The 26,303-nt window shown below is 33.2% G+C and overlaps 3 protein-coding genes across 7 annotated transcripts; 1 reads left to right on the top strand and 2 right to left on the bottom strand.

Moving 5' to 3' along the window:
* Nucleotides 1-130: 130 nt before the first annotated feature.
* LOC108721174 (uncharacterized) lies at nt 131-14,813 on the bottom strand. Of its 2 annotated transcripts, none has more exons than XM_018445580.1 (7): nt 14,793-14,813; nt 5,623-5,775; nt 5,409-5,544; nt 4,880-5,007; nt 3,590-3,880; nt 1,644-1,898; nt 131-373 (listed from the first exon to the last, which is right to left on the bottom strand). In XM_018445580.1, coding segments are annotated over exons 1-7 (1,086 nt in total). In that variant the 5' UTR covers nt 14,794-14,813; the 3' UTR covers nt 131-251. The 2 variants fall into 2 exon arrangements, with proteins under 2 accessions (XP_018301082.1, XP_018301081.1); XM_018445579.1 differs by lacking the exon at nt 14,793-14,813 and adding an exon at nt 7,058-7,547.
* On the bottom strand, nt 5,914-18,751 carry LOC108721175 (trypsin). Its single transcript, XM_018445581.1, has 9 exons — nt 18,626-18,751; nt 18,483-18,568; nt 17,174-17,262; nt 15,034-15,286; nt 12,195-12,359; nt 8,899-9,072; nt 8,311-8,454; nt 7,602-7,740; nt 5,914-5,946 (listed from the first exon to the last, which is right to left on the bottom strand). The coding sequence occupies exons 1-6, from the start codon at nt 18,666-18,668 to the stop codon at nt 8,917-8,919; spliced, it is 792 nt and encodes a 263-aa protein (XP_018301083.1). The 5' UTR covers nt 18,669-18,751; the 3' UTR covers nt 5,914-5,946; nt 7,602-7,740; nt 8,311-8,454; nt 8,899-8,916.
* Nucleotides 18,752-20,881: 2,130 nt separating this feature from the next.
* LOC108721163 (uncharacterized) lies at nt 20,882-25,560 on the top strand. 4 transcript variants are annotated; one of them, XM_018445560.1, is made up of 6 exons: nt 20,882-21,056; nt 21,578-21,859; nt 22,130-22,238; nt 23,011-23,358; nt 23,688-24,009; nt 24,704-25,560. In XM_018445560.1, exons 2-6 carry the CDS (start codon nt 21,600-21,602, stop codon nt 25,240-25,242), a joined length of 1,578 nt encoding a protein of 525 aa, XP_018301062.1. In that variant the 5' UTR covers nt 20,882-21,056; nt 21,578-21,599; the 3' UTR covers nt 25,243-25,560. The 4 variants fall into 4 exon arrangements, with proteins under 4 accessions (XP_018301062.1, XP_018301063.1, XP_018301065.1 ...); XM_018445561.1 differs by lacking the exon at nt 20,882-21,056 and adding an exon at nt 21,088-21,225; XM_018445563.1 differs by lacking the exon at nt 20,882-21,056 and adding an exon at nt 21,241-21,496 and having other exon boundaries at nt 24,710-25,560.
* Nucleotides 25,561-26,303: the final 743 nt, after the last annotated feature.

Here is a 26,303-nt window from a genome sequence, read left to right as displayed (position 1 = left end):
CTTTCTAATGTGCAGAAATGTATATAATAAGAGTATAAAAGAATATTCGTGTTTACTAAGAAAGATTCGCGTACTTTTTGATTTATATATAAGAACACATTCATATTAAACTAATTTATCAGTTGCTTTTTATGCGAATTCCTTTATACATTGACATGGTAACAAAAAATATGTGTCAAATTTTTGAAATAAAAATTGGGATTCCGTAAACTTACGCTTTAGTCCTTTAATTATACTTAACGAAATGACCTTTATCTTAATTTAGTCGTGCATGGTTGTTGCACATAATTAAGACAGAAGCCTCTATTTCCAACATCACCTGGACCCTCGATGCTGTCCGTGTGAAAAATTAATCTGAATGGCTTTACGGTGCCTGAAAAAGTAATTGAAAAGGAATCCTTTAATAATTTCTGTGCGTACTACTCGAAAAGTGGGGATAAACGCTCTTAGGCCAGCCTTTGAAAGATCCTGACTAAGAACCAGCTGGTTTGCGGCCGCAGGAGAGATTTCCACCGCTATTTTCCCTTTTCCAATTTTCTTCATGTTTTTAATGCCTATTTTAACTATTTTGGAAATTTCGCGCATGATGATTATTTCATGAGAACGCGCAATAGGTGTAAAATCAATGACACTGACATGCATTAAATATGGTAAATGGTGAGAAGGAAAATATCTGTTATTAAAGGCCTCATTGCTAGCCTGTTCCGAATTCGGGTTTGAATTCGATTATGATAAGATGCCTTATCCTTATGACCAACCAATCGGAAAACAGTCACGTGAATTATCGCTTGCTTCGTAGTCAATCAATTTATTGCTTTTTATGGTCTTACGGTTACGAATAATACTTTTACGTGCAATGGCCTTAATGATTGAATGATAAAGGGAAACGATTTATATTCAACTATAAATTATATGTATATTATAAGCGTGCCTAATAAAGACTCAAAAGAGTAAATAGAGCTGGGAATGGGAAGTTACTTTTTAAAAGTAACAAGTTGCAATTACTGGTTACCGAGTAAAATAGTAACAAGTTACCATTACTAGTTACTGATTTTTAAAAATAACTTGTTACCGTAAATATATAAAATGTTACTATTCGTTATTTTTCTGTTATTTTTTTAAAATCAGTAAAATACTGCTAAAATAGCTAGTGCTAAAATAAAATTATTATAGTCTAAAAAGTACTTTTGCAGTATTCTTTATAGTTTAAATGTTAATAAAAGTAATATACAACAATGACACAAGTTTTATTTTTTAATATTTTTTCGAGGTAATACTTTTCGCAATAAATTATATATACAGTTTTTCAGCATTATTGTAATTAGTATTCCGTACTATCGCGAGAGAATCGACAAAAATAATTCAAAGAGCTACGGGAAACGTGCAGAAAAGAGCAAGAACATGTATCAAAGTAAGAGGAGGTCACTTGAACATAATTTTATTATAATTTTAATGAAACAAATAACCGATTAGTTCGCACTAAATTGATAATTTATTACGAAAACACTAAATTATTTATTTTAGTTGTGCACTTTCTGATTTTTAAGATGTGTTTAAAGAAGGGAGGGGGAGAGAGAGAGAGAGAGAGAGAGAGAGAGAGAAAGAGAATGATAGCGTCAGAATAAAAATAATAACAGACTCACTAATAACAGATGAGCTATTCAAGTTCAGGGTTTCCGAGTTGAAGGTACCACCACACAATCGATCGACGCATGTCATTGACGTCGATGGTAATCGATCAAGATTTGTGGCGCACGGTATTGACAGCCAATCGGTCATACAGGACGTTCCTGTCATCGACATAATTTGCGTGGTTTGGGTATTTCCCGTCAGAGTGAATGAGTTGCTACGCATTATTTGATTCGTCGTACTTAATGTAGTAGCCATCGTGTCTTGAGCTGTAAAAGAATTATATATGTATGTACAGGGTGTTCAAAAAAAGTCACGACTTTTGAATATTACGGAAAATATGTTTTACAGAAATGTGTCTCAGACAAAAGTTGTAGGGTTTAAAAAGATCTATTTAATGATTATTAGTTTAACCTGGAGTGTGGCGTCACTAATGTCAAGTCAAGGTCACATCGATTTTTTAAAATTAGATCAGACACCATATTTTTGATTTCAGAATCTAATAGTCGATGTCAAGAGCTTTTCAAAATGCTATAATAAAATTCATTTTCATTAAGTACTTTTCGAGTTATAATGCCGATCGGCATTTAGGCTGCGCGCGGGTTAGTGAAGTGAGGGGCAGGAACCAAGCTGAAAATGAATTGGCCGAAATGTGCAACTAAATCCCAGCTCTGGTCTAGGCGTTGCACATACTCGGCTCAACGAAGTCGCATAATTCTCACGTGGTTCGACAGCTTTGGTGCTCCATATAATTGATATAGTTCTTAGTTATATCTGATTCTCCATACATCCTCCTCTTCTATTGGTCCGTATATCTTCTTTAGAATCGTCCTCTCGAATGCATTCAGGTCTTCGGCAATTCTTCTCGTGATTGACCACGTCTCGCACCCATACATAACAACGCTACGTATTAGTGTTTTATACAGCGTCACTTTAATGTTTCTATGCACATTCCTGGATTTCATGATTGGGAGTAGTGCATAGTATGCACCGTTCGCCGTCTTAATTCTCATTTTCACATCCTTGTATTCATCATTATCTCTCATTAAGATGGACCCCAGGTATTTAAATTCTTGGTGCATAATTACAACACCGAGAAATACTTCCTCTCGGTGTTGTAATTATGCAGATTGTTTGTCTTATTTCCTTCCGCTTTCTAGACATGACTAGAATTTTTGTCTTGTCTTCATTGATCCGCAGTCCCACCTCCTTCGCAGTTCCATCCAATTCCTTAAAGGTTTCCTCAAGTTCGGACAGGAATCTAGCGAGACAATTGATATCGTCTGCATAGCCTGCGAGTTGCCTAGACTTGTAGCTAAGATCCCCACTTATATCTACCTCAACTCTTCGTATAACGCTCTCCAGCACCAGGTTAAACAATATCGGGGCCATTGTGTCGCCCTGTTTCAATCCCTTTTCTACACTAAATTCCTCTCCTAGCTCTCCTTAGATCTTGATCACGCATTTCGTTGACTTCATGGTTAGTCTAGTTAACCTGACTAGATTAAGTGACGTACTCACAATAAATAAGCACCCCGATTTGTGAGAGGCGAGGGAACTCACAATAATCAAGAACTCCGATTTGTGGGAAACAATCAAGTCAATATTATCTTTATAAATAATTTTTTTTTTAAATATATAAATAGAAACTTCAAAACAGACATAGATTTACTAATCGATAGAGAACACAGACGTATCTATCACCAACATCAACGAACAAACTTCAATCTTTGGTTGATAAACAATCGTGTTTTAAAGAATCTGACATAATGGTGTTAATGGATAAAATAAATTCTTGATGTCATATATGAAAATAACATGAAAAACAATGGAAAGTCGTTATTAATACCATTGCTAAGATATCTAACTTCAAATTTTAGAAAAATCTCTTTGAACATTCAAACATTTACGTTTACTTGTTTTTATTACGTACTATGTATATATACATTTTTTTTTATACCGTCGTCAGAACACGCCATGTACTGGATTCCGCAAAAGTTCCTCTCCATCCTGATGCATATACTGTAATCTTGATTTGACAATTGTAGTCCAATCATGGGATCGTAATTGAAGGATTTTATCTGACCGGAAACTCCGGTGAAATACTGAAGGCAACCTTCTTCGGCTCGATATATCGTATTGCATCGTATTTGCGAGATCCGAACCTTCCACGATCGTGAAAAAGAGTTGCCACTTGTAACGAAGGTTAAAGTAACTGGATTGGTTTGTCCAACTCCTGTATCTATGTACACTGTAAAAAGTATTTAGCTTGTATAGAGAATCAAATCGCAACTTATATTATTAAATAACATCGTCAATATTAAGATTTTGAACTCGGACTGTTTATTTGAATAAATCAAACTATAATATGAGAAAGCCTATTAACGGTCGAAGTGAGATATTTTAAATAATTTCTTAATATGTACACGGTGTGGCAATAAATGTGGCAATAAATGTGGCAATATGTAATATGTATATGTATAATGTTTAATATGTATAACACACTATGTTTCTTTAATAAAAACTTCCTTTTCTCCCTACAACTTTCTTAACATCGTTATTAGGGGTCTTATAGCACCATGAAATACGTCAGTTAAGGCTGCTCAGCTTTACGCGCACAAAGTTTCCTAGAGCAGACGAATTCTTGTCACCTCCCATCACTGCCTCGGTCTCCCTTATTATGAAGAATATTAAAAACCGCTTACATATAAGAGGTGATTTCATCCTTTAAAATTGTTTTTATGTCGCAACTGATATTTTTTAAATTCGTCTTTTCATGTACCTTATATGTATACAAAGTTTTATTAAAATCAGAATGTATCATTTTGCGAGGTTCCCTTGTATGTTAAATCACAGTTACTGAGATAATTCCTTAAAACATGTACTACTGCACTGAAAGAGGAATTGCCCATGCCACCCAGACATGAAGCTAACATCTGTGCGAGAGAGAAAGCTAGAGTCCCAAATATTCGTAATGCGCATGCGCAGCACCATCGTCTGTGTGAATTGTACAGTTACAGATGTATATGAAACACCAAACCAACTGTACCATTCACACAGACGATGGTGCTGCGCATGCGCATTACGAATGTTTGGGACTGTATAGATTTCTCTCTCGCACAGATGGCTTTATATTCAGCGCCCTATTCCTTTTCCAGTAGTATATGTTCTAAGGATAATTCTAACTGTAACTTCATTATAAGTGACGAGTTACTTCCAAACTCTGCAACTAACACTTTTTTATACTTACTGTGATTTCCATCATTGTTACCGCATATTGTTGGTACTGGATTACCACCGGAAACGATGAATTGATCGTAAACACATACATTATTCGCCGTTTCCGGTCCCCTGATATTGAATTGTACGAAGTCTAATCTACAATGAAAAAAACGGGAGAGACTGAGCAAAGCAATATCTTCATAAAATCATATTTATTAAATTATATTTATGTTAACTTTATATTAACTTAATTTATATTAATATTATTATAATTATTATATTAATATTATTTAAAAATTATTTTTAAAGATTTTTAAAAATAATTTATTTGTTTTTACATTGAAAATGACTCGATCGGCGTCGAAACGTTTGTACGAATATTAAATATTCTTTAAATTTTAATTGGCTGGTAGCTCTTCTTTTATTTATTGATTTATAATATAAATAATATTGAATATTTTTTAAATTATATATGATTATAAACTGAATAAATTTATTAACAAGTATATCATTAATGTTTTAAATATTCTTAATAATATATGTCTGTGTATATATACCGATATTGGCATACATCTGGATCTGATTTTACTATCGTCACTTGACATGATTCCATACCGTCGAAGGTAGACGGATAATTTGGATTGACAAAGTGCGTGTTGTTATCGGTAGTCATCCCGTTGCAGGATACCGTAACTATTAGAGAATGGAGTAAAAATGCAGATTAAGAGATTTCTTCAAAATGACTAAACGTTCAATCTGATGTTTGTTTACTTATACAACAGACTCCATAACCATTTGCGCAAACGCCGCTGAAGATACCTCCGCGCTGTCCGCATTCTGCTGCCGCAACGCATGTGCCGTTCTCCCCGTTCAATCCGTCGCAGATGCCGTTGTCAAATTTCACCAACGTGAACAGTGAGAACACTGTATACACATGTAATATCATATTGTATATTTTGTTCTTACTCAAATAAATTAGTATTAGTAAAAGAGTATTAGTAAAAGAGGACGTATTTACGTGTTCTCACTCTTCTGAAAAACGAGTATTGAAAACGGATAATCCACTCAAAAATATTCATAGCGAAAAAACGAGTACTGGAAACGGACAATTCATTAAAAAATACTCATGATTGTATAGTGCTTATATAGTGCTTGCGAGTGCAAGAAACGAGCAGTAACAGGCTAAAAACGGGTTAAAAACGGGTCCATTTGAGATGTAAAAGCGATGAAAAATTTTTGTAAAAGCTGTCATTAAATTAACAAGACTATTTGCAACTAAACTGCTGTTAACTGTCATTAATATTAGGAGTGTGATTTAGTTTTGAGGGTTTTTCTTCAAAAACTGATTTATTTAAATAACATCACGTAAACGTTTAATAACTGCTGTATGATCAACATTTAATTCTCTGATAAGTTATAAAGTGGATTACGCTGGATTTTCGTCCAATAATACTTGCAAATCTGTTTTTCAGCTTTGGTCTTTAATATTGAAATCACCACTTTTAAATCGACAGAACCAATATTCACATGTCTTAATTGATGAGCAACATTACCATAAGTTTCTATCAGAATTCTATGACCTTCAACCGCCATTTTCTTCTGATTAACAAACAAAAGTAACGCATGTCGAAAATGCTCTTTAAAAAGCTCCATTTTTTTAAATAGTATAAACACGATGTTTACTGCGTCTATTGTTAGTAAACTAAATATCATGGAGTAATATGTATTAAAGCATTAAGAAATAATTGCTGTGATTGGAATGTCTTTGACAACACTGACATTAGTGCCATCTCTTGCAAACTAAATCTCAATATAATATTTTTTTCTGTGCAGATGACTCAAATCCAGTATTCGATGAATTGAATTATTTGTGACTCTAAAATATGCTAATATAATTTTATTATGGAATAATAGATTTATTTATAGGTTTTAACAATTTTGATGCCAGTATTTACGTTGTTAGTGCTAGTATCTACCTTTTTTGAAGATTAAATTTCTAATGATGTACTTAATCGAGTTCAGAGTAAAAAACGGTTTCCATATTTAACATAATAAATTATGTTAAATAATTGTTTCTAGAACATTTTACATTTCTCAGAATTTTGATACAAAACAAGATTGTATTGAATATAATCATCGTAAAGAATAATTTCCATTTTCTTTAGATTTTTTCGAGCTATGATATTTAAATTACAGTCTTACTCACGTCTTTTCTCCCTAGCAATCTGAATGCGATTATTCGGAAATTTTAATGATTCCCATTTTCGTTTTGCAGCGGCGGAAAAAGCAGATCCGTTATCGTTTGTTTGCCACAATTGTTTTCTATTCACGATTTTGTGCTTATCGATATTATTCCAGGCATCGACGTAAGTATGAAAAATGATGTAGCACATCGAAAGCGTGATTAATGACTGAATTTTTATCATTTTAGAATTTCCAATGTTTCTGTATGTCGAAAAAATGATGCGTTTATTTAAATTTCGTTATTTTGTTGCGGATTAAATATCACTCCTTTAAGCTCTTATCACACAGCTTCTTCGGAAGGTCGAAATGTCACAAGAATTTTCGAAGGAGAACCGTGAATTTCACTTAATAGGATGTCAACTAACTTCTGCGTGTCTAAGATGTCCAGTTTTAATATACCCAGAAACACTGTTTACATGGTCTATATATCATGCAGCAAACTGTAATATCCAACTAAGCACCTACATATAAGAATTTCAGAGAAAGTCGAGAAATTTAATTGGCACCTCGAATAACGGGCATTGTATTTGTCTCCTGAATCGCGATAAGTACGTCACTTTCTCGCTGCTTAAATTGATTATAATTGCCTTTGTTAGATAAGAGCAACCAGCCTGCATTAAATACGGTTGTAAACAAAGTTTGTTCCTGTAAATAAATTATTTTATCACCATGTATGCAAATTTTAATCGTAGGATAACAAATAATGGAGAAAAAGAAGGGATATGATGAACACAAGAAATATATTGTATTTTTAAGGAGGTTATAAGGCAAATAGAATATGTTAAGAATTACTTGAAAATATTACAGATTATTTTAAATTGCATTTAAAAGTAATACAAAAAAATTAGGGATAGCTTACCATCTGGATCAAAAGTTATTTCAATAAAAAGTAATATTTTTTGTAATTTGTACTCTAATAGAAATAGGTATATGAAAATGTATTATAAAATAATGATAAAAATCTCAATTTTTTTATACAAGTACTTTATAAATTTAAGAATATTTATGTAAATAAGTTACATTGAGATGTAGACATTAGTTGTTTAGTAAATAAATAAAATATTTATTTGTTACAATCTAATTGGTGAATCTCAATGAAATTTTGCATATGTCATTTTTAATACTTAAAATACTTATACAAATATTTGAACAGAAGTTGTATTACGAAGCGACCTTCAGCACTCCTGGAGTGAGTGATAACAAAATACTCCTCACATTGGATTTCTTCCTGTGAATGGCAGGTTGGTTGGATTACTTCTTCTATATACCAGAATTTCTCCAATTGCGTTTGAATTGCTGTACTAGTAGAGACACCGCAGTATGTCTGGCGTTGATGTGTGCAGTTTGCCTGCACGTTGCCTGAAATAGTCTAACCTAAAGATGTTTCCTGGAGTATAGGCGCCTTTTTTGAAGTTTTAATCTGTTTGCTCCTAGAAGCTCCCAAAAAACGGACGCTCTAAACGGATGACCAATAGATCTATGTCGCCGAGAATATAATAACTCGGATCTATCGAATCTAGATTATGAGGAATATGCAAGTTGTTTTCGTTTATTTTAATCGTTGGCAAACATTGTGTTATCTTTTCAATGACTAGGGAAGGAAGTTTTGTTTGATATGTATTAATATGTATTTTAATAGTACTAATGATATGTATTAATATCATTAATACATATCATTAATACATATCATTAAATGATATGTATTAATATCTATATATCATTAATATTGAATTTATTGTATTTGGCTCATAGCCATTTTTAACATTATTTCTTTTAATTTTAATTAATTGTATTTATACATACATTACAACAGTAAATTTTTTAACTTTCCATGCCGGTTTTACTTCTAATCCAATATCGAAGTAATATTGCATCTGTGTATACACCAGGCGAATTCTTTTCAGCACAACCGTCTCCCCACGAAGTTATACCGAGGAGGATATTGTCAGTATTCACTATTGGCCCTCCCGAATCACCCTGTATTATATGAATAATGATGTATAGCAAAGAGAAACTTGAGAGAGGCCATCCCGGCGTTTCTCGTGGAACCGCCGAAATACGCGTACATCAGCGCCAATACACCTATTTTCGATTTGGGAATTAACCCGTAGTTATTGGCAATAAAATCGAGGTATTTCCATGACTCTTATCCTGTCAGATTATTCGACCGCCATCTTTAAAATTTGTCGTCGATCCTGCTTCTGTGCTTTGAGAGACCTCGGTCTTCTTTCTGATGTTCTTATGCTATCTAAGTACGAGATATGATACCTGTTGACGACTTATTAGATGGAATCCTTTTTTGGAGGCAGATTGTACGCCACATGCTGGATTATATTGGTTGAAGCCACATACTGTTTAGAGTCGTAGACTCATCCGAATACCTCAACTAGATTTGTCTTCTAGAGGTACGGAGTCGGTGTGTTTTCGTGCATAAATTTTATTTATTTTGATTCATTAGATTTATCTATGCCTTGCAACTTTATTTTTCCCTTTGATTCTATTTACTGTTTCCAGTGTTCTATCTCAATTGTGCTTTTTTTCTTTTTTGCATCTTATGCTTTTCTTACCGTATATATTTCTTAAATTGTATATATATTCTTTATTTCCTGTACATAATTTACGTTGTTAATTGTTGTTTATGAGTGATAGCCTGTCTGTGTTTGCCGCGCGCATTAATGTTGATACCTCTGAGTAGGTCACATTGTGGCCGCTTGATAGGCATGTTGAGAGTAGTTATCTAAGGAGTATTCTCATCTCCCAGCAAATTGAGTTCAATTTACCGCATCTGAACACATGCGTAGTTACTATCGTAGAATGTTTCTAACATAATAATAATAATAATTATTATTATTATAATAAAAATTTATAAACATCAGTGGATATGAGGCAATATGTTTCAAAGTCCTATAGCCCTATAGTGCCCTGTATGAGTTACGGTTAATATTATCCCTGAGTTCGAGCGTTTTATGTCTCCGCACACGATCTGCCATGAAACAAATGCCATGAAACAAAAGGGTGGGGATGACGATAGACAAAATCGGTCGAAATGTGCAACTCGACTGCAGCCCTGGTTTAAAATATTAGGGGGGCCAACTTCACGATTCTGAAACTTTGAACTGCTATAACTTCTTTACGATTCATTTTAGCACCTTAATCCATATAAGACAATCGGTAGAACTCTTTGGGGGGGGTCATCAGAACTCTCAAGAAAACACCGAATTTCTGAAAAAATTTTTTCAAAAAAAAAATTTTCTGAAAAAAAATTTTTTTTTGGATTTCTGTTATGAGTTCTGATAGCCCCCCAAAGAGTTCTAACGATTATCCTTAATAATCAAATAGTTGAGACTGCAAACAAGAAAGTTCTAGCGCCCTGAAGTAGAGAAATTCGAAATCTGAAACTTCAAAGCTCTAGAACTTTTTAGATATTGGTTCCAGCACATCAGTTATTAAGGATAGAACTCTTCGGGGGGCCACCAGAACTCTCAAGAAAACACTGGATTTCCGAAAAAAAACTTTTAACCTGTGTAGACTTAGAAAAATTCAAAAGTTAAAACTTCAAAGCTTAAGAACTTTTAGATATTGGTTCCAGCGCATCGGTTATTAAGGATGACCGTTGGAACTCTTCAGGGAGCCACCAAAATTCTCAAGAAAACGCCGGATTTTCGAAAAAATTTTTGTTCTGTGTGGACTTACGAGGGAAGTTTCACAACTGTCCGGAACCGATTTGATTTTCAATGAAATATGTTGTTAAACAATTGTTAAACAAAAAAATTAAAAAAAATTTTTTCTTCACAACATTGAAGCACTCTTGAAATCGTACAACTTTTATTTATAAAATTTTTTCCTACCTTTTATACTTCCGACGATATTCTCTTCGAAAGAAAAATATCGTTTTTTTTCAAAGAGGTGTTTCACCCCTTAAATATGAGTTAGGGCACATATAAAAAAATACGTGTCTCTCTCTTAGATTTTCGCGTTTAACAACATATTTCATGGAGAATCAAATCGGTTCCGGACAGTTGTGAAACTTCCCTTGTAAGATTCGCTTTGACCGAATATAGGGTTTTTCTTATTTAATTGGATTTTAAAAGACGTAATTATTTATTGTTAAATTTTTATATGAGATTAAGATTTTTATATGAGAATAAAGTTATTTTGTATTGTAAGTTATAGTTATGATGTTGCTGTTAAATTTTAGTCTAAGAGGTCTCTCTTTTCTTAGATTTCTTGCAAAATATGCATTACGAACTCTTTTTCCAGAAGGATTGTCAGTTAGATTGGGCCAACTGATTGAATTTCTTTCACTTGGAAATCCACCCTTTAAGTTTTGCACTGCATGGTACTAATAAGTAAACCTATACCCAAGTGTTATACTATACTTTATAACTATTATATAATAAAAAAAATTTTTTAATTATTTATAATAAAAACTGTTTATTTATAAAGAAAAATATTTTTTTATTATAGTTATAAAGTACTCTTGAAACCATTCAATTTTAATTGGAGAAATTTTTTTCTACCTCTTATAGTTTCGAAGATTCGCTTCGAAAGAGAGAAACCGATTTTTTTCAAAGGGGTGTTTCATCCCTTAAAAGTGCATATGGGTACGAATAAAAACGTATTAAAGGTATGTATAAAAAAATACCTGTCGCTTATTTTTGTCTGGAGAACAACATACCAAAAACTCATCAAAATCGGTGTGTAACATTTGGGTAGGTTTACTTGTAAGACTTATCTGAAAATGAGTCTGAAATTTACGGTTTATAAGAAGAAGCAAAAGAAAAAATCGGGTTGTCAAAAATAAACGTAAATGCGAGTTCGTGATACACTTACAAAAACAAATTAAAATCCACAATTGAGAATATAGCACGGATTAGCACGTATACATATCTATTTTTGAGAGAGATTTCATCAATAGTATGTAGCTGCATAAATCGAAAATAGATGTATTAATGCGTGTACGGACAATTTTGATAACTCCGGAAAATTGACAGAAACCGAAAAGGAATGACCAGTTCCTTCTCAAGCTTCTCTCTGTATATAGAACGTATGATATAATGAATATAAATAATAAATATTGGATTGCATTTATATCTTACTTGACAAGCGTCTAAGCCCCCCTCCTGAAATCCATAACATGTCATTCGAGATGTCACTATATATCTGTTTGCATAATCTTTTTGGCATGTCCATTTATTTATTCGTGGTACTACTACACACTGTAGAGTTTTCGCCAGAACTGGATCGATAACACCTTGGACTTTCTGCACATTTTATAGAAGCTTAAATTTTTGTATATAGGATGTCCGGTAATGACTGTATCACCTTCCGTGAGCAGGTACAGCGGACTAAACTAAGTCTAAAATCATTTACATTTTACAATTTTCACAACCGTTATGGAAAACATTAATTACTAAGAATCGTCAAATTCGTCCGGTTTACTGATGTACGTAAAGTTAGCACAATTACTTTGTTAAAAAAAAATTGCGTTGTGCTGCGTTTTTTATATAGCTAAACTGAATGGGGTAGAAATACTGAAATGTAGGCATTGGGAGGCTGCTTTGTGATAGCAGCTCTGATTGCATCTGGATCGAAGTTCGTGACATGTGAGGAACACCTTGAAAAGTAAACAAGAATATTGAAATTTCTTTAAATATATCATGTTTATGCTTAATTTTCGAGATGTTCCCTATCGATCCCGAACTTTTTATTAACATTATCGTATTCAAGAGGTCAAAATTTATTAAAAAACGCTATTCCTTTTACTTATACCTTTGTGGACAAAAATCGGCCTCTTTTTAACATCCTCCTTTATTTACAGCTTTCCAGCATATCAACATCTTTCTAATAGGATGCCTGATTGAGCATTAAATTATTAAAATTGCTTGTCAATTTAATTCGTGACATTACTACAATACTTTAATTGCGTTTATTAAGTCTGAAAAATCAATTCGGCGCGCAGTTCGAATGACTACAAATATGGTATATATGCATGTATGTTCACATATACAGATGAGGCATTTTAATCGCCCCAGGCGAATCTCAGAAACTAAAAGAGATACAAGAAAAAGTTTTATATAAAAGTTGTAGGTTTTCTTGGGAGAAAGAAGGTGGAAATAACGGATTTTGAATAGGAGACACCAAGGTCAGGTCAAGGTCAACATGAATTTTTTAAATGGAATCCCCCATTTTTCATTGCATATTCTTATAGCACACCTCCAGAGCTTTCCAAAACACTATAATAAAATATTTTTTCATGAAGTACTTTTCGAGTTATAGAGCTTGAAAGTTACAGTATCGCCGTTACAAACACGTTTTAATAACTTTCTAACATAAAGTTTTTGTCAAGATGACCCTGACAAACCTTGTTCCAATTATTTCCTTGTTCGTTTCCAATATCCGTTTGGCCATTTTTTTTCTACCCTTTTGTTCCTTTCTGAATATTCGACCTACAAATATTTTATGACCAGTCTACGAATTCCTGAGTTACAAAAACTCACGTACCTCAGTTCCCGTTTCTCTTTATTACGCATATTTTTGGGTACTTGAGCATGTCATCTCATTGGTTAATCTTCAACAAAGCTCCACCCTTTTTGTCTAGGTGAAAATCCTTCTAATCTAGATTAAGTCTACTCCCGTTAGCCGTTCTTAGTTAAGCTTGTCAGTCGTATCTTCTTTAGATAAAGTCTGTTCTGAAGACAGAATTCGAATCTTTGATATTTTATCTATATTACGGCGTATCAACCACGTAACAGCGCCTCGCGACATCGCACTGCGACGAGTTCGATCGCGATACACGCATATACACACACCTGCTATTGTAATATACACACACACACACACGCGCGCATGCACACTCGCATTGTATCATAGTCAAACACACAGTAAATACTTCGTTACTGTTCCATACGTACGCATCTCGTTTTATTGCTATATTCTCTCTCTCTCCGCTACGAACCTCTTTTCGTTTCCTGATCGACCGTAATAATTCTGACGAGCTATCCCGCGCAAAAAGTCAGACAGTTACATACATACAAAAATATCTTGATCAAAAAGTTCCCAGAATTCATTCAGAAAATTCAAAATACAAGTTTATTCATCAAAAGTGATATTATCCCCTTCAAAGTACTCCCCATCGACTGCAAAGCACTTATGCCAGCGCTTGATCTAGCTCTCGAAACATTTCTGGAACTCTATTGTCGGTATAACCATCAGAACCGTCTTCGATTTTTCCATTACCTCTTAGTAATGGTTTTTTGACTCGATCGAACAGAAAAAAATCACAGGGAGCCATATCGGGTGAATTCGATGGCTGTTGGATGGTATTCGTTTCGTTCTTGGTCAAAAAATTTAATACAAATTCGTTGTTGCAAATTCAACTCCATTTTTAAAACTGTAAAAAATCGAAAACACGTGCAGAGATAGATGTACTCAAGACGGCGTAACTTTTACAAATGTCAAGCTATGGCGATAAAATTTGGTGGAAATATCAATGATAGATGTGGCAACCTAACCAAAAAAACAGAACTCAAATTAGCTGACTCAGAGCATCACCTGGTGGTAATTCCGGGAACTTTTTGATCAAGATAGTATGTCACAAAAATTATACACGTTTAGTCAGTAAAACAGACAATTTTGGGATTCTCTTAAGCAGGTCCTAAAAAATATAATTATACCAAACGTGCCCAATCTCTTACTTGAGGATCTTTACGATCGTCCAATCTCGTAGTTTGATTAATTGCGCGAAGAGTTGTTTACTGCAAGCAATGGCAAAGCCATTGCCACACAAGCGGCAAAAGAGAACGTTTCCCCGCGTTAAGTTCCCATGCTCACGAAAGAATCGTTACCGAACATCCTGTAGATGTTAAGCTAAAAATTAAAAAAATGGCAATAATTTAAATGCCAATATTATTTTAAGTCGGAATACTTTATTATTACCCGATAGTACCCCCAACCGCAGACTGTACCCCATTTCCTATGAACATTTTCGTTTGATGCCAAGTCAACCGCTTTCGTATGCTCATTATATATGAATGCAGGTGTTACTTTCATAACAGCGATGTCATAGTCATTGATGTCGTTGTCAAAGTTTTCGTGTATGAAAAAGTTGATTATGTTATGAACGGTACAATTCTCATAAAGAATAGAAGATCCACTACACAAGGTAATCTCTTTCATAGGATCGTCAGTTCTATAATATACATTATCTTTTTACAAGTAAATATAAATATAATTTTAGTGGTTATAAAATAAAAAACAATAATAATTAGAGGGCATTGAACCACAGTCGCACGATTTCAATGGCGAATAATTTTATAATTTAATATACATACGTATAGACGTTTCGGCCTAGATTAGGCCATCTTCAGTATAGATACAGAGTTTAGTTGGTTAATGAAGTTAAAACGCAATGTGTTACATTAACACTTAATTAAAAATTGGAGATTATTCGTTAGTATGTGTGCTAAATAGATATAAAAGAATCTTGATAGTATTTCCTTGTTCTTCACGTATCCTGATATTACATATACGTCTAATTACAAAAGTAGTCATATTAAAAATATTTTTCGCTTGTATGCGTACAATTTAGAAGTGAAATTATGGATGTTTGAATCTAATAGGTTTTCTTTACCTTAATGTGAAAATTTAGAGAATAACAATTATCTTGCTAATTGAGCGTCATTTTTTTCCTGAGCCATTGGAAAACTTGTTAGACTCGAGAGTTTCCAAGCTCTATTATAAAATGATTTTGTGGTAGAGGAAATGATATTAAGGAGAGGAAGATATGAATCTGATAATTTGTTAGTGTCGTTTTGTTTATTAAGAGGGTGGGATTGTTTTTTGATAAAAATTATTTCAGAAATGGATCTTTTTTTAAAATATGGTTTAGAGAAAAATCATTTTTATTAGATAAAGTTTTTATTCTGCTATTAATGATGGAAAATATAACCGCTAAAGGATACCCGTTGTTTAATAGTATATATGTTAATCATACCTTCAATGTTTTTGTAATGAAATTTTGAATGTGATAGAAACAGTATTCTATCTAGCTATCCGATTATTACTCTTCTCTTGTGTTTTAGAGGGTGGTTCAACTTATAACTTAAATATCTATCGAAATTTGTTGGTTTCTTATATGTGTCAAATATGATGCAACCTTCCCCTATTTTTAATTTGACATCTAAAAAGTTAATCGAACCATCCTCTCTATGTTCAACTGTAAATTTTAACCTTTCATGATAAGAATTGAATGAGTCAAGCATTGGAAATATCTGATTTTCCGGTATAGCGAGCAAAACATCATCCACATATCTATATTGGAATATTTACGTTGATATATTAGCAAAAATATCCCTCTCTAAATCTTGAATGACTATATCAGCCAGGATCGGTGATAGTGGAAATCCCATCTAATTACATGTGCAGATAAAGGTAATTCAATAGTTTCAATGAACATAAATGAATACAAGGAAAAATGCATGAAATATTATCAGATAATGATATTCATATAAGTATTAAGCTTAAAATAATAGAGCTTGGAAACTCTCGCGTCTAACAAGTTTTCCATTGGCTCAGGAAAAAAATGACGCTCAATTAGCAAGATAATTGTTATTCTCTAAATTTTCATATTAAGGTAAAGAAAACCTATTAGATTCAAACATCCATAACTTCACTTCTAAATTGTACGCATACAAGCGAAAAATATTTTTAATATGATTTTACTTTTGTGTAATTAGACGTATATGTAATATTAGGACACGTGAAAAACAAGGAAATACTATCAAGATTCTTTTATATATCTATTTAGCATACATACTAACGAATAATCTCCAATTTTTAATTATGTAACACATTGCGTTTTAACTTCATTAACCAACTGGTAAACTCTGTATCTATACTGAAGATGGCCTAATCTAGGCCGAAACGTCTGTACATATGTATATTAAATGATTGGTAAAATTATTCGCCACTGAAATCATGCGACTGTGGTTCAATGTCCTCTCATTATTATTGTTTCTTATTATCTTTTTAATAAAGATTAACAAACCATTATTTCTAAATTTGTTATTTTACTCACATTTTCATGCAGTGACCTGCTGTCACAGCCCATTCCTTGTTTATTATAGCAGCACAGCACACATGGTTATCCTTTAACCTCAGCGACAACTAAAAGAACAAAAATGTCTTACTACGTATATAATCTTAATCGCGCTAATTTTGACCAATCTGAAATTTGAATATTTTTTACATATTTTAGGACATATTAGTTTAGTCAAACGAAAAGGTAGCAGGCGTTATAGCAATCACTCTCGGTATGATATAAAAAAATATATTATTCATATTTAAAGTTAACTACGTATGTGATGTTATATTAATGTTTTTAGTATTATGTTACTGTCATGTCATCTAGCAGTGTCAAGTATTTACTTTTTTAATTTTTTGTGGTAATACTTGAATGGACAAGGTAATGCAATTTCGTGATAAAGTTTTGAATAGTATTTTGGAGGAGAATTGATTAACTACTACTTTGGTTGGAAGAGAAAATGTCTTTGAATAAGTTGAGATACAAAAATTTCATATAGGAAGAATTAAAGCTATTTGGATCGGAATAGAAAGATCCTTCTTTAGGAATACGAATATATGTATACTTAGGTTTATAGTATAAGAATTAAAGATAGTACCATTACGATTGTTTATTATTTAATTTGGTATGGGATTTTAATTGACGCCAATTGTTGTAAAGTATAACCATAAAAAGTGGGTCAAACATAATTTTTTAATATCGAATAATTATATGATGGTAGAAATGAGTTCTTAAAAAATTTTGAAAAAGTTTTTATAAATTAAGCACACACATTATAACAAACATTTTTCTTTTATTTCTTCTGTAAACTTTTTGAAGTTTAAAAATATTTCAAAAAAAGTAGGTCTTTATACAAAAAAATTTGATACTTTTGTAAAAAATCTTCGTACCGTTTTTTTTTTCAAAAAGCATTTTAAAGCTTAGAAAGATCACTTTAAAGTGCATTTGATTAAATTTTACCCGATTGTGTTTCTAGACACGGCGCATTAAAATATAACGGAAGTATTGAGACATACCAATTTTCAATTATCAATATCAATTGTCAATGTATGTACATATAATTTAGGAACGAAATATCATATCATCGAAGACAAAGTTCAAATAGCAATTTTAAACTCAATTTTTCCTTTTTAAAACATTTTTGAAAACTTCTTTACGATTACTTTCACTAATTGTAAGTACTTAAATTTTTATAAATTGCGAAAATATGGCAAGCGTTCTCAAAATACTTACAAACGGCAATATGCATTTATTTACATTAACATTTTAAACTTGATATAGATATATAGTCTTTCGTCCTTACCACATAGGGAACTAAATTAATATTGGTGTCTAATCCATTAATGATCCTTTGTACTTCATTGTTCAAAGATCCGTAATGCAAATATCCTGTTAGATTTCATAATTTTAGATAATATTTACAAAATTTGCAATATGAATACTTACCCGCGAAATAGAGAAGAATAAATATGCAGAAACGAGAATTCATGTTAACGGTGAAAACGTCACTGCTCGCTTTAGACAACGTGCACAACTAGTTATCAGCAAAAATTATCAAAGGACAAAACGTTTACAGACATTTGCAATAGGAATATTGTTTATCACTGTATGGTTATCAAAAATTTGTTTTCAATACAGATATGTCATAATAAAGTGTTTTTTTTTTGTTGAACCGTTGTTTTTATATTATAATGAGTAGTCGAATGTTACTAACGGATACAGAGTATTTTTTTAAAAGTCTGTTTGCAATCTTTGTATTTTCCGTATAAATATAGAAAGATATCAAAATATGTATTTTTATATGGAATAAAGGACTAACTTTTTTTATCGAAAAAATTCTTCTCCCAGGAAAATGCGATAGACACTGTAAGGAGGTTGTAAGGCAAATGCAATATGTTAAGAGAATTACTTGAGAAAATTACAGGTTATTCTAAATTGCATTTAAAAGTAATACAAAAAAATTAGAGACTTAGACTTTACCATTAGACATCAAAAGTTTATTATTAATAAAAGTAATATTTTTTTTAATTTGTATTCTAACAGAAATATATGAAAATGTATTATAAAATAATGATAAAAATCTCAATTTTTTAATATAAGAGTATTTTATGAAAAATTTAAGTACTTTATGATGAGTGAATAAGTACTTTATCAAAAATATTTATGTAAAGTTACATTGAGATGCAGACAATTGTTCAGATAATTGTTCAGTAAATAAACAAAATATTAATTTGTTATAAACTATTTGGTGAATCTCAATGAAACTTTGCATAAGTCATTGTTAGAACTTAAAATATTTATATTAAAAATTTAGATTTTTGTTATTATTTTTAAAATTTTTGTTTATAACAGTAAAACTAATATCAAATAAAATAAATAAACTATAAAAATGTGTTGCTCAATAAAAACAGAATGTTATGTGAACACAACTTTCACATGTATGTAGTTTCTTTAAAGCATAAATATTAATATATGTGTTTTATGCTCTTACAACCTCGTTATCCCGGATCTACAATAGAGTTTTAAGCCTCAAGCCATAAGAAATGGACGAATCACAGTCAATTATTCGTCTCAGATTCGATTGTAACCCCGGATCTACAATAGAGTTTTTAGCCTTAAGCCATAAGAAATGGATGAATCATAGTCGATTATTCTCCTCAAATTCGACTGTGATTGGTCAATTTCTTACGACTTAAGGCTTAAAACACCTATTGTATATTCGGACTTAAGATGAACGTCCCAGTGTACCTATGTCCGGACACTTACACAAAATTTATTTTGACACAATTTAAAAACAAATTTTATGTTAAAATGGCTACGTTTACACCGTGCGCTTAGTCCGCGACCTATACGATAGGTGTCTTTATTTAATATACAGGCTAAACAAGGACATCTATCGTATACGCCGCGGCCTAAATGCACGGTGTAAACGTAGCCATTGACACATTTATAATATTAAATTTTACTGAAATTAGATGCTATTTTTACATTTTCAGTTTAGGCAATGCCTCTGTGATATTTAACATATGCAAATATATAGATTTAACAGATATTTACTGTTACAAAGAGAAAATAACACAAGATATCTGCATCTTTTTACATATAAAATATGTGACTAGTTGTATGGAACATATTTCTTCTAGGTATCGATCATGAAACTTTATCTCTAAGATGGAAAGTGAAAAGTGAAAATTTTTACCATTGAAGTTATAATGAAGAAATTTTTCACTTTTCACTTTTCACCCTAGGGAAAAAAGTTTCATGATTAATACCCTGTAAATTAACATTTATGATATGTTAAGGGAGCTTTCCAACAAGAGACACAGAGAGTGACACGGTGTGACACGGTGCATCGTTGTATTCTTGTTGTTCGCCAATGTTAAACAAGGATGAGGTGATCGCTGTGTCGCACAGTGTCGCTTGTTAAAAAGCTCCCTAAATCAACAACACATTTTATTCATTTATATTCTTAGAATTTGTTTTAAAACTACATTACTTTTATGTTATTTGTTTACTTACCTATAAATTGTGTTATTTTAACAATGAGAAATATTAAATTTTAATTTAACACAAAATATTCAAATAAAACAATTATATTATGTTAAATTAAAAGTCGGATATGTTAAAAATTTAACACAAAATGTTTTTTACTGTATAGCGAGCGTTCACGGATCCACTCCGCTTAAATCTGCTGAAAGCGACCAATGCTAAGCTTCTGACGACGCAAAGATTTAAAAGACTTTGCGCGACATCCAAGAGGCCAAAGAGGCATTCGATATCTTCTCTTGGAACATTCGTAGAGGGTCTCAAAAGATTTCGGATGCCGTCATCTCGATGGTTCCGTCCGCTTCGAAAATATAGCAACGTGATCATCGCGGTATGTATCCGTTCGACGAATCGCCATCGATCACCATTATGTCGTGACAAATCCACCGGAAAGTCGCCTGCTCGTTCGGTTCGGTTCACCGCCGAGAGATTTCGATCTGTCTGTGTTCACGGTCTCCGACGTGACTTCATTGGCTTCTACCACGCCAATCGTTAACACGGTAGGCATAATATAACCTCACTCCGACTCTCAGCGAATGATGCTCAAGTCCGCGTTGCGCTCGATCTGGCTCGGTCGTCGTCGAGTTGAGCTTTGGTCGATCGAGCGACGGCGACGATGACACTTTTTGATGGTCGGACTTTTTTCTAGTTTACAATTGTTACGCTAATCTCCATTCTAATTTCGGTATCACGACCTTCGAGTTAGATTCTTTCAAGAAATCCACGTCGTATTCTCTCTAGGCGAGCAGATCACATTCGACGATGACGACGGTAAAAATGTTGTCTCGCATTGAAGAAAAATTGTGAATCTCTATTGGAGATCAATTGTAAACTGTTTCTCTTGTTATACAGATTGTTAGCTGCAGTTTTCACGATGAATATGAGCATTGGGGACATGTCCTTTCACCTGGGGGAGGTGTTTGACAGCTATGAGGAACTGGAGCAGAAGTTGGACAGAGTTTCGAAACATACTTTGGTGCATTACTGGAGACGAGACAGTAGAACTGTGAGCGGAGCCCATATGAAAACCGCACGGCCAATCAGCGAGCGATTGAAGTATTATTCCGTCAAATATGCGTGTATCTATGGTGGCCAGAAGTTCCTTCCTCGTGGTGCTGGTAGGAGACAATCTCAGTGAGTCTTTAATCGTTTCATTAAACAATAGCTGTGTTCAGCAGAACATAACAGTTTTTCAACTGTTTTATGATTGTCTGCAGAGTTAGGACCATTCCTCTAGAACTAGAAAAGTGTAATTCAATCAGTGCGAAGAAAACTTCCAACAGTTGCAAAATAAACATTCTGCTAAATGTAGCCAATGTATATTAATGATATGTTGGTATTAATATTTATCTAGCTTTGACATAATTTATTTCTTCTTTCTGCATTCTTACATGTGTTTTATAGGTCCATACGAACAAATTGTCCTGCTCACATTATGGTCAGAGCGACTAAAGAAGGCACACAATTAGAAGTGACTAGTGTTAATAATGAACACAATCATGAAATTTCAGAGGTACATATTTTATCAATTTATTTCATTATATTAAATATAAAATGTAATTTTATATTAAATATAAAGTAGTCTATTGTACTAAAAGAGAGAGTAATAGAATTAAAAGAAAGAACTAGAAAAAGATGTAGATATTACATGGAGAACTAAATAGAAAAGAAAACAAAAGAGCATTCTGTTTTACTTTTGAATTAAAAATTTAGTATCCTGTATTACAATTTTTAATGTTCAATGTATTTAAAGAAATTCTGTTTTTTCAAAATACAAAATTTATTGTATGTAGTGCAAAAGATCCGACAGATTGCGTTACAGTACCAGTAACATTGAAGACGTTCATGCACTGCAGAGTTTATTCAAATATAGACAATTGAAAAGAAGGTACTATAATATTGTAAAAATTGAAAATAAGTACTGAAGTATAACTTCAATCATTCATGCTTGCATGCTATATAAATTTAAACTTACACACACAATTAGAATTATAACAAAAGATACACCAGACTTTCGGAAAAGATACAGCCTTTGTTTTAAGTTAAAATTCATACCAGCACGAATAACAGATTAGAGTACTCAGTATTTTTCACTAGTTATTTTCACATGTTATGGCACCTTCTTTTCAATTTTCTGTGTATAAGTAATGTTTTATAGTGCATTTTGTTTCCAATATTCACTTGCAGTCTATCGGATCTTTCATGTACTAAAAACTTTGTAGTTCTAAAAAAGTGACGGAATTTTTTTAAGATTACATTACATTAAAAAAATATTTTGTAAATAGGATCTATTTAAGAGACTTCCTCAGGAGAGAAAGCTCTGTGGCGAAATTAGACAAGATGTCCAAGATCTCATGCAGTTGCATGTTGATCGTAAAAGATTGAAAGAGTACGTGCGATTACGCACTAATAAGGAACTGCGATCCAAAGATTTGTTTAACATAGCTGCAGCTAATAAAGATAAAAAAGATATCACACCGGAACGAGCATATCAATTATTTGAAAAGATTCGCAATATCGAAAAAATGCAGACCAGAGGTGGTAATAGAAAAAAGTTTCCCGAATCTGACGACGAAATAGCGCAGACTCTAAAAAGAATGAAGAAGGAGCAGAAATCCACTTGGAGTCAAGACGTAAGACATACTTATAATTTTCTCTTTTGAGTCAATTCGAAGCAGAATCGTGAGACTCGTAATGTGTTCTCGTAAAACTTGTAAAAACTATGATTAGTATTCTAATTTTATACATATGTATCATAAGACGTACGATTATTATTCGAAAATATCTATGATTTCTTGTAAATTTTATGGCTAGTAAGAAGCTGTCTGTAAAAATATTGTATAAAGATATAAGCACTTAAAAATTCTTACAAGGAATATGTTACGAGCCTTACGATTCTGCTTAGAATTTAGACATTTATTTGTATTAGTATTATAAATGAAATAATTTTTTCTCGCCTTAGGGATTATCGACAGAGTTAGAAGTGAACGAGGGAAATGACGGGGAAGATTCTTACAGTAGTCAACTGACACAAGAGGAAGTAGTCGATGAGATTAATACTAATGAGGGTGAATTATTGAGAGCGAATAATGAAGGTGACATAATAGCGGCCGACGGAGAAATAGTAGGCGAATTGGTAATGGAGAGCGGCGATCCGTCGGTGATAGTCGAATCCATTGTCAACGCGGATGGTTCTGTTTTCGTCGACGAGAGGGAATTCAATAACTATTGCAACAATCACTTGTCACACACAGTAGATGATAGTCAATCACCGAAGCGACGTGGTACTTAAATTTTATTAATTATATTAAGCTGGAGTCACACAAAGCTCGATTTCTCTCTCTTGATTGATAAGCTTGCACGCTACTATATTTGCTCTGAGGATCAATTGTGTAATTTTTTCCCTAATGCGGAAATGTGAAAAATGAAAATTTTTATGTATGTATGTACATACATATTGCATACAAAAAATTTTAACTTTTTATGTTGCGCCCTAAGGAAAAAGTTACATGATTGACTCCCTGATGCTAGAATATGTTCACACATTAAGCGCGGCATGCTGATTTCTGTTGACACGCCTAAGTTTTATGTTTATTATACGTAGCTTGTTTCCTTGCATGTATCAATCATAAGATCAAATACAGTTACATGATCGAATAAATGATCGACAGCACCTTTAGAATAGAAATAATTGTGCTAATTTCGTAATTATCTATCAACAAGCTAGAGATTGCATGCATCAAAGCAAGCATAGGCTGCGTTCCATTTCACGCATGATGTGCATAATGCATCATTTATCCTTGTTTAACATTCGGTAAATAACGATAAAAGATGCATCATGTGCATCATGCGTGAAACGGATGCCATAATAGCATGCATGCATGTATGCTTGTTTATTGTTCAAAACATCGAATGATTCCAGTTTTAGTAGTTTTTTGTACTGGAAATTTTCGTTAAAGGAGACTTTATATATATTAGTTCTAGATATAGAAACGATTACTTCTACTACCACTATCGAGAAAATTACGAAAGAAACGTCTACTTCGCCCAATCATAAATCGCAGAGTGATTCTTTAAAACTTCAACAATCACCAAAGTCAACTAGTAGCTTCCAAGAAACAGATTCGAGAATTTGGATCATGAATGAAGGTACTTCTATGGAAACCGAACTGGAACAAGAAAGCGGGCCCGAGAGCGAGACCAACATGGCAACCAAGCCGGTCTCGACGATAAAGCCAGACTTGGAGACAACCGAGGCTGTACTATCCGACGATACGAGCCATCAACTACTTCAAGAGCAGTTGGCGGTGCTACGTGCTGAGAAAGGGAAATTGTATCATGAAACTGAGATGCTGAAATTGAAGAAGGACAAATTGAAGCTACAGATCAATTGCTACTCAAATGAAATAAAGAAACAGGAGATGGAGAGGGAGAAATTGAGGCTCGAGATCAAGCTACTTCAATCCAAAGTCGTGGAGGACACTAACGATGTTTCTCATTACATTTTTGTGCCCTGAACTCCCTCTACCTTTGTTATGTAACTGTAAATGTGATGTCTTGTATTATTTAACACGTTCTACTCCGTGTGAGTCATCGTTGTACTTTTCGTTTAAATCATTTGATATCTTGGCTATAACTATGTTTACACGGCTCGATTTACGCCAAAATTATAACGTCGATGTTATAAAACTGGCCAATCAGCTATTCCTCTGAAGAATGGAACGACTGTGATTGGCGAATGTTATGGCGAATTCGGCACATATGCACTGACTCCGCTCTAGTGCTGCCCTGACATGGTGCGAGTGCAGAACTACTTTAGTGCTATGCCAAATTGCATTGGTCGCGTTCAGCAGACTCAACTGTTGTGGAGCCGATCCGTGAGCGCTCACTGCTATTGGTGTATTCTTTTAGATCATCCAATAGCAGCGAGAGCTCATTAATCCGCTCCGCAACAGTTGAGTCTGCTGAACGCGACCATTGTCAGGAACGTCAGTTCAACATTTTTTGAACTCGTTCAGTTCATTCGGTTGGTCTGAATATAAATTCAGCACTACATTGGGTCAGTTTTCATTTGTCGAATACGATGATTTTTAATTGAGACAGTGCGCACAAACCGAATGCGTGACACTGAAAAAGTGTCATTAAAAGTGCACATGCTCGGTGCGCATTAGTGCGGTCTGCTGAATTCGCTATAACACACATACTTTGTTATATATTTTATTTCCAGTTATTGGTTTTCGGTCTAACACTATCAACGGTGTTAAATTGTGCATAGAAAAGAAGGGATTGAAAAGAAAGGAAAATTAAAAGAAAAGAGAGGAAAAAGAAGAAAGGAAAAGAGATGTGGAAGGAAGCATAATCTAAATCTGAATCAGGATAATTACTGACAGCAGTCCTAAGGATGCCATTGACAATGGCAATCAATTTGTCATTAAACAAACTTATGAAAAACTGTAATATTGATATATTCCGTTAGAATTAAAAATATAAACCAAACATACAAGAGCTCACTGAGCGCTCAGTGAGCGGTCGTGGTACTGAATGCACCCCATGTAAAGCCCAAGACACATTGGCTGCG

This window comes from Mycetomoellerius zeteki, unplaced genomic scaffold (assembly GCF_001594055.1).
Source record: "Mycetomoellerius zeteki isolate Tzet28-1 unplaced genomic scaffold, Tzet1.0 scaffold162, whole genome shotgun sequence".
Classification (NCBI taxonomy): domain Eukaryota; kingdom Metazoa; phylum Arthropoda; class Insecta; order Hymenoptera; family Formicidae; genus Mycetomoellerius; species Mycetomoellerius zeteki.
The sequence above is the reverse complement of the archived record's forward strand: the minus strand, read 5'-3'. Positions and strand labels throughout refer to the sequence as shown.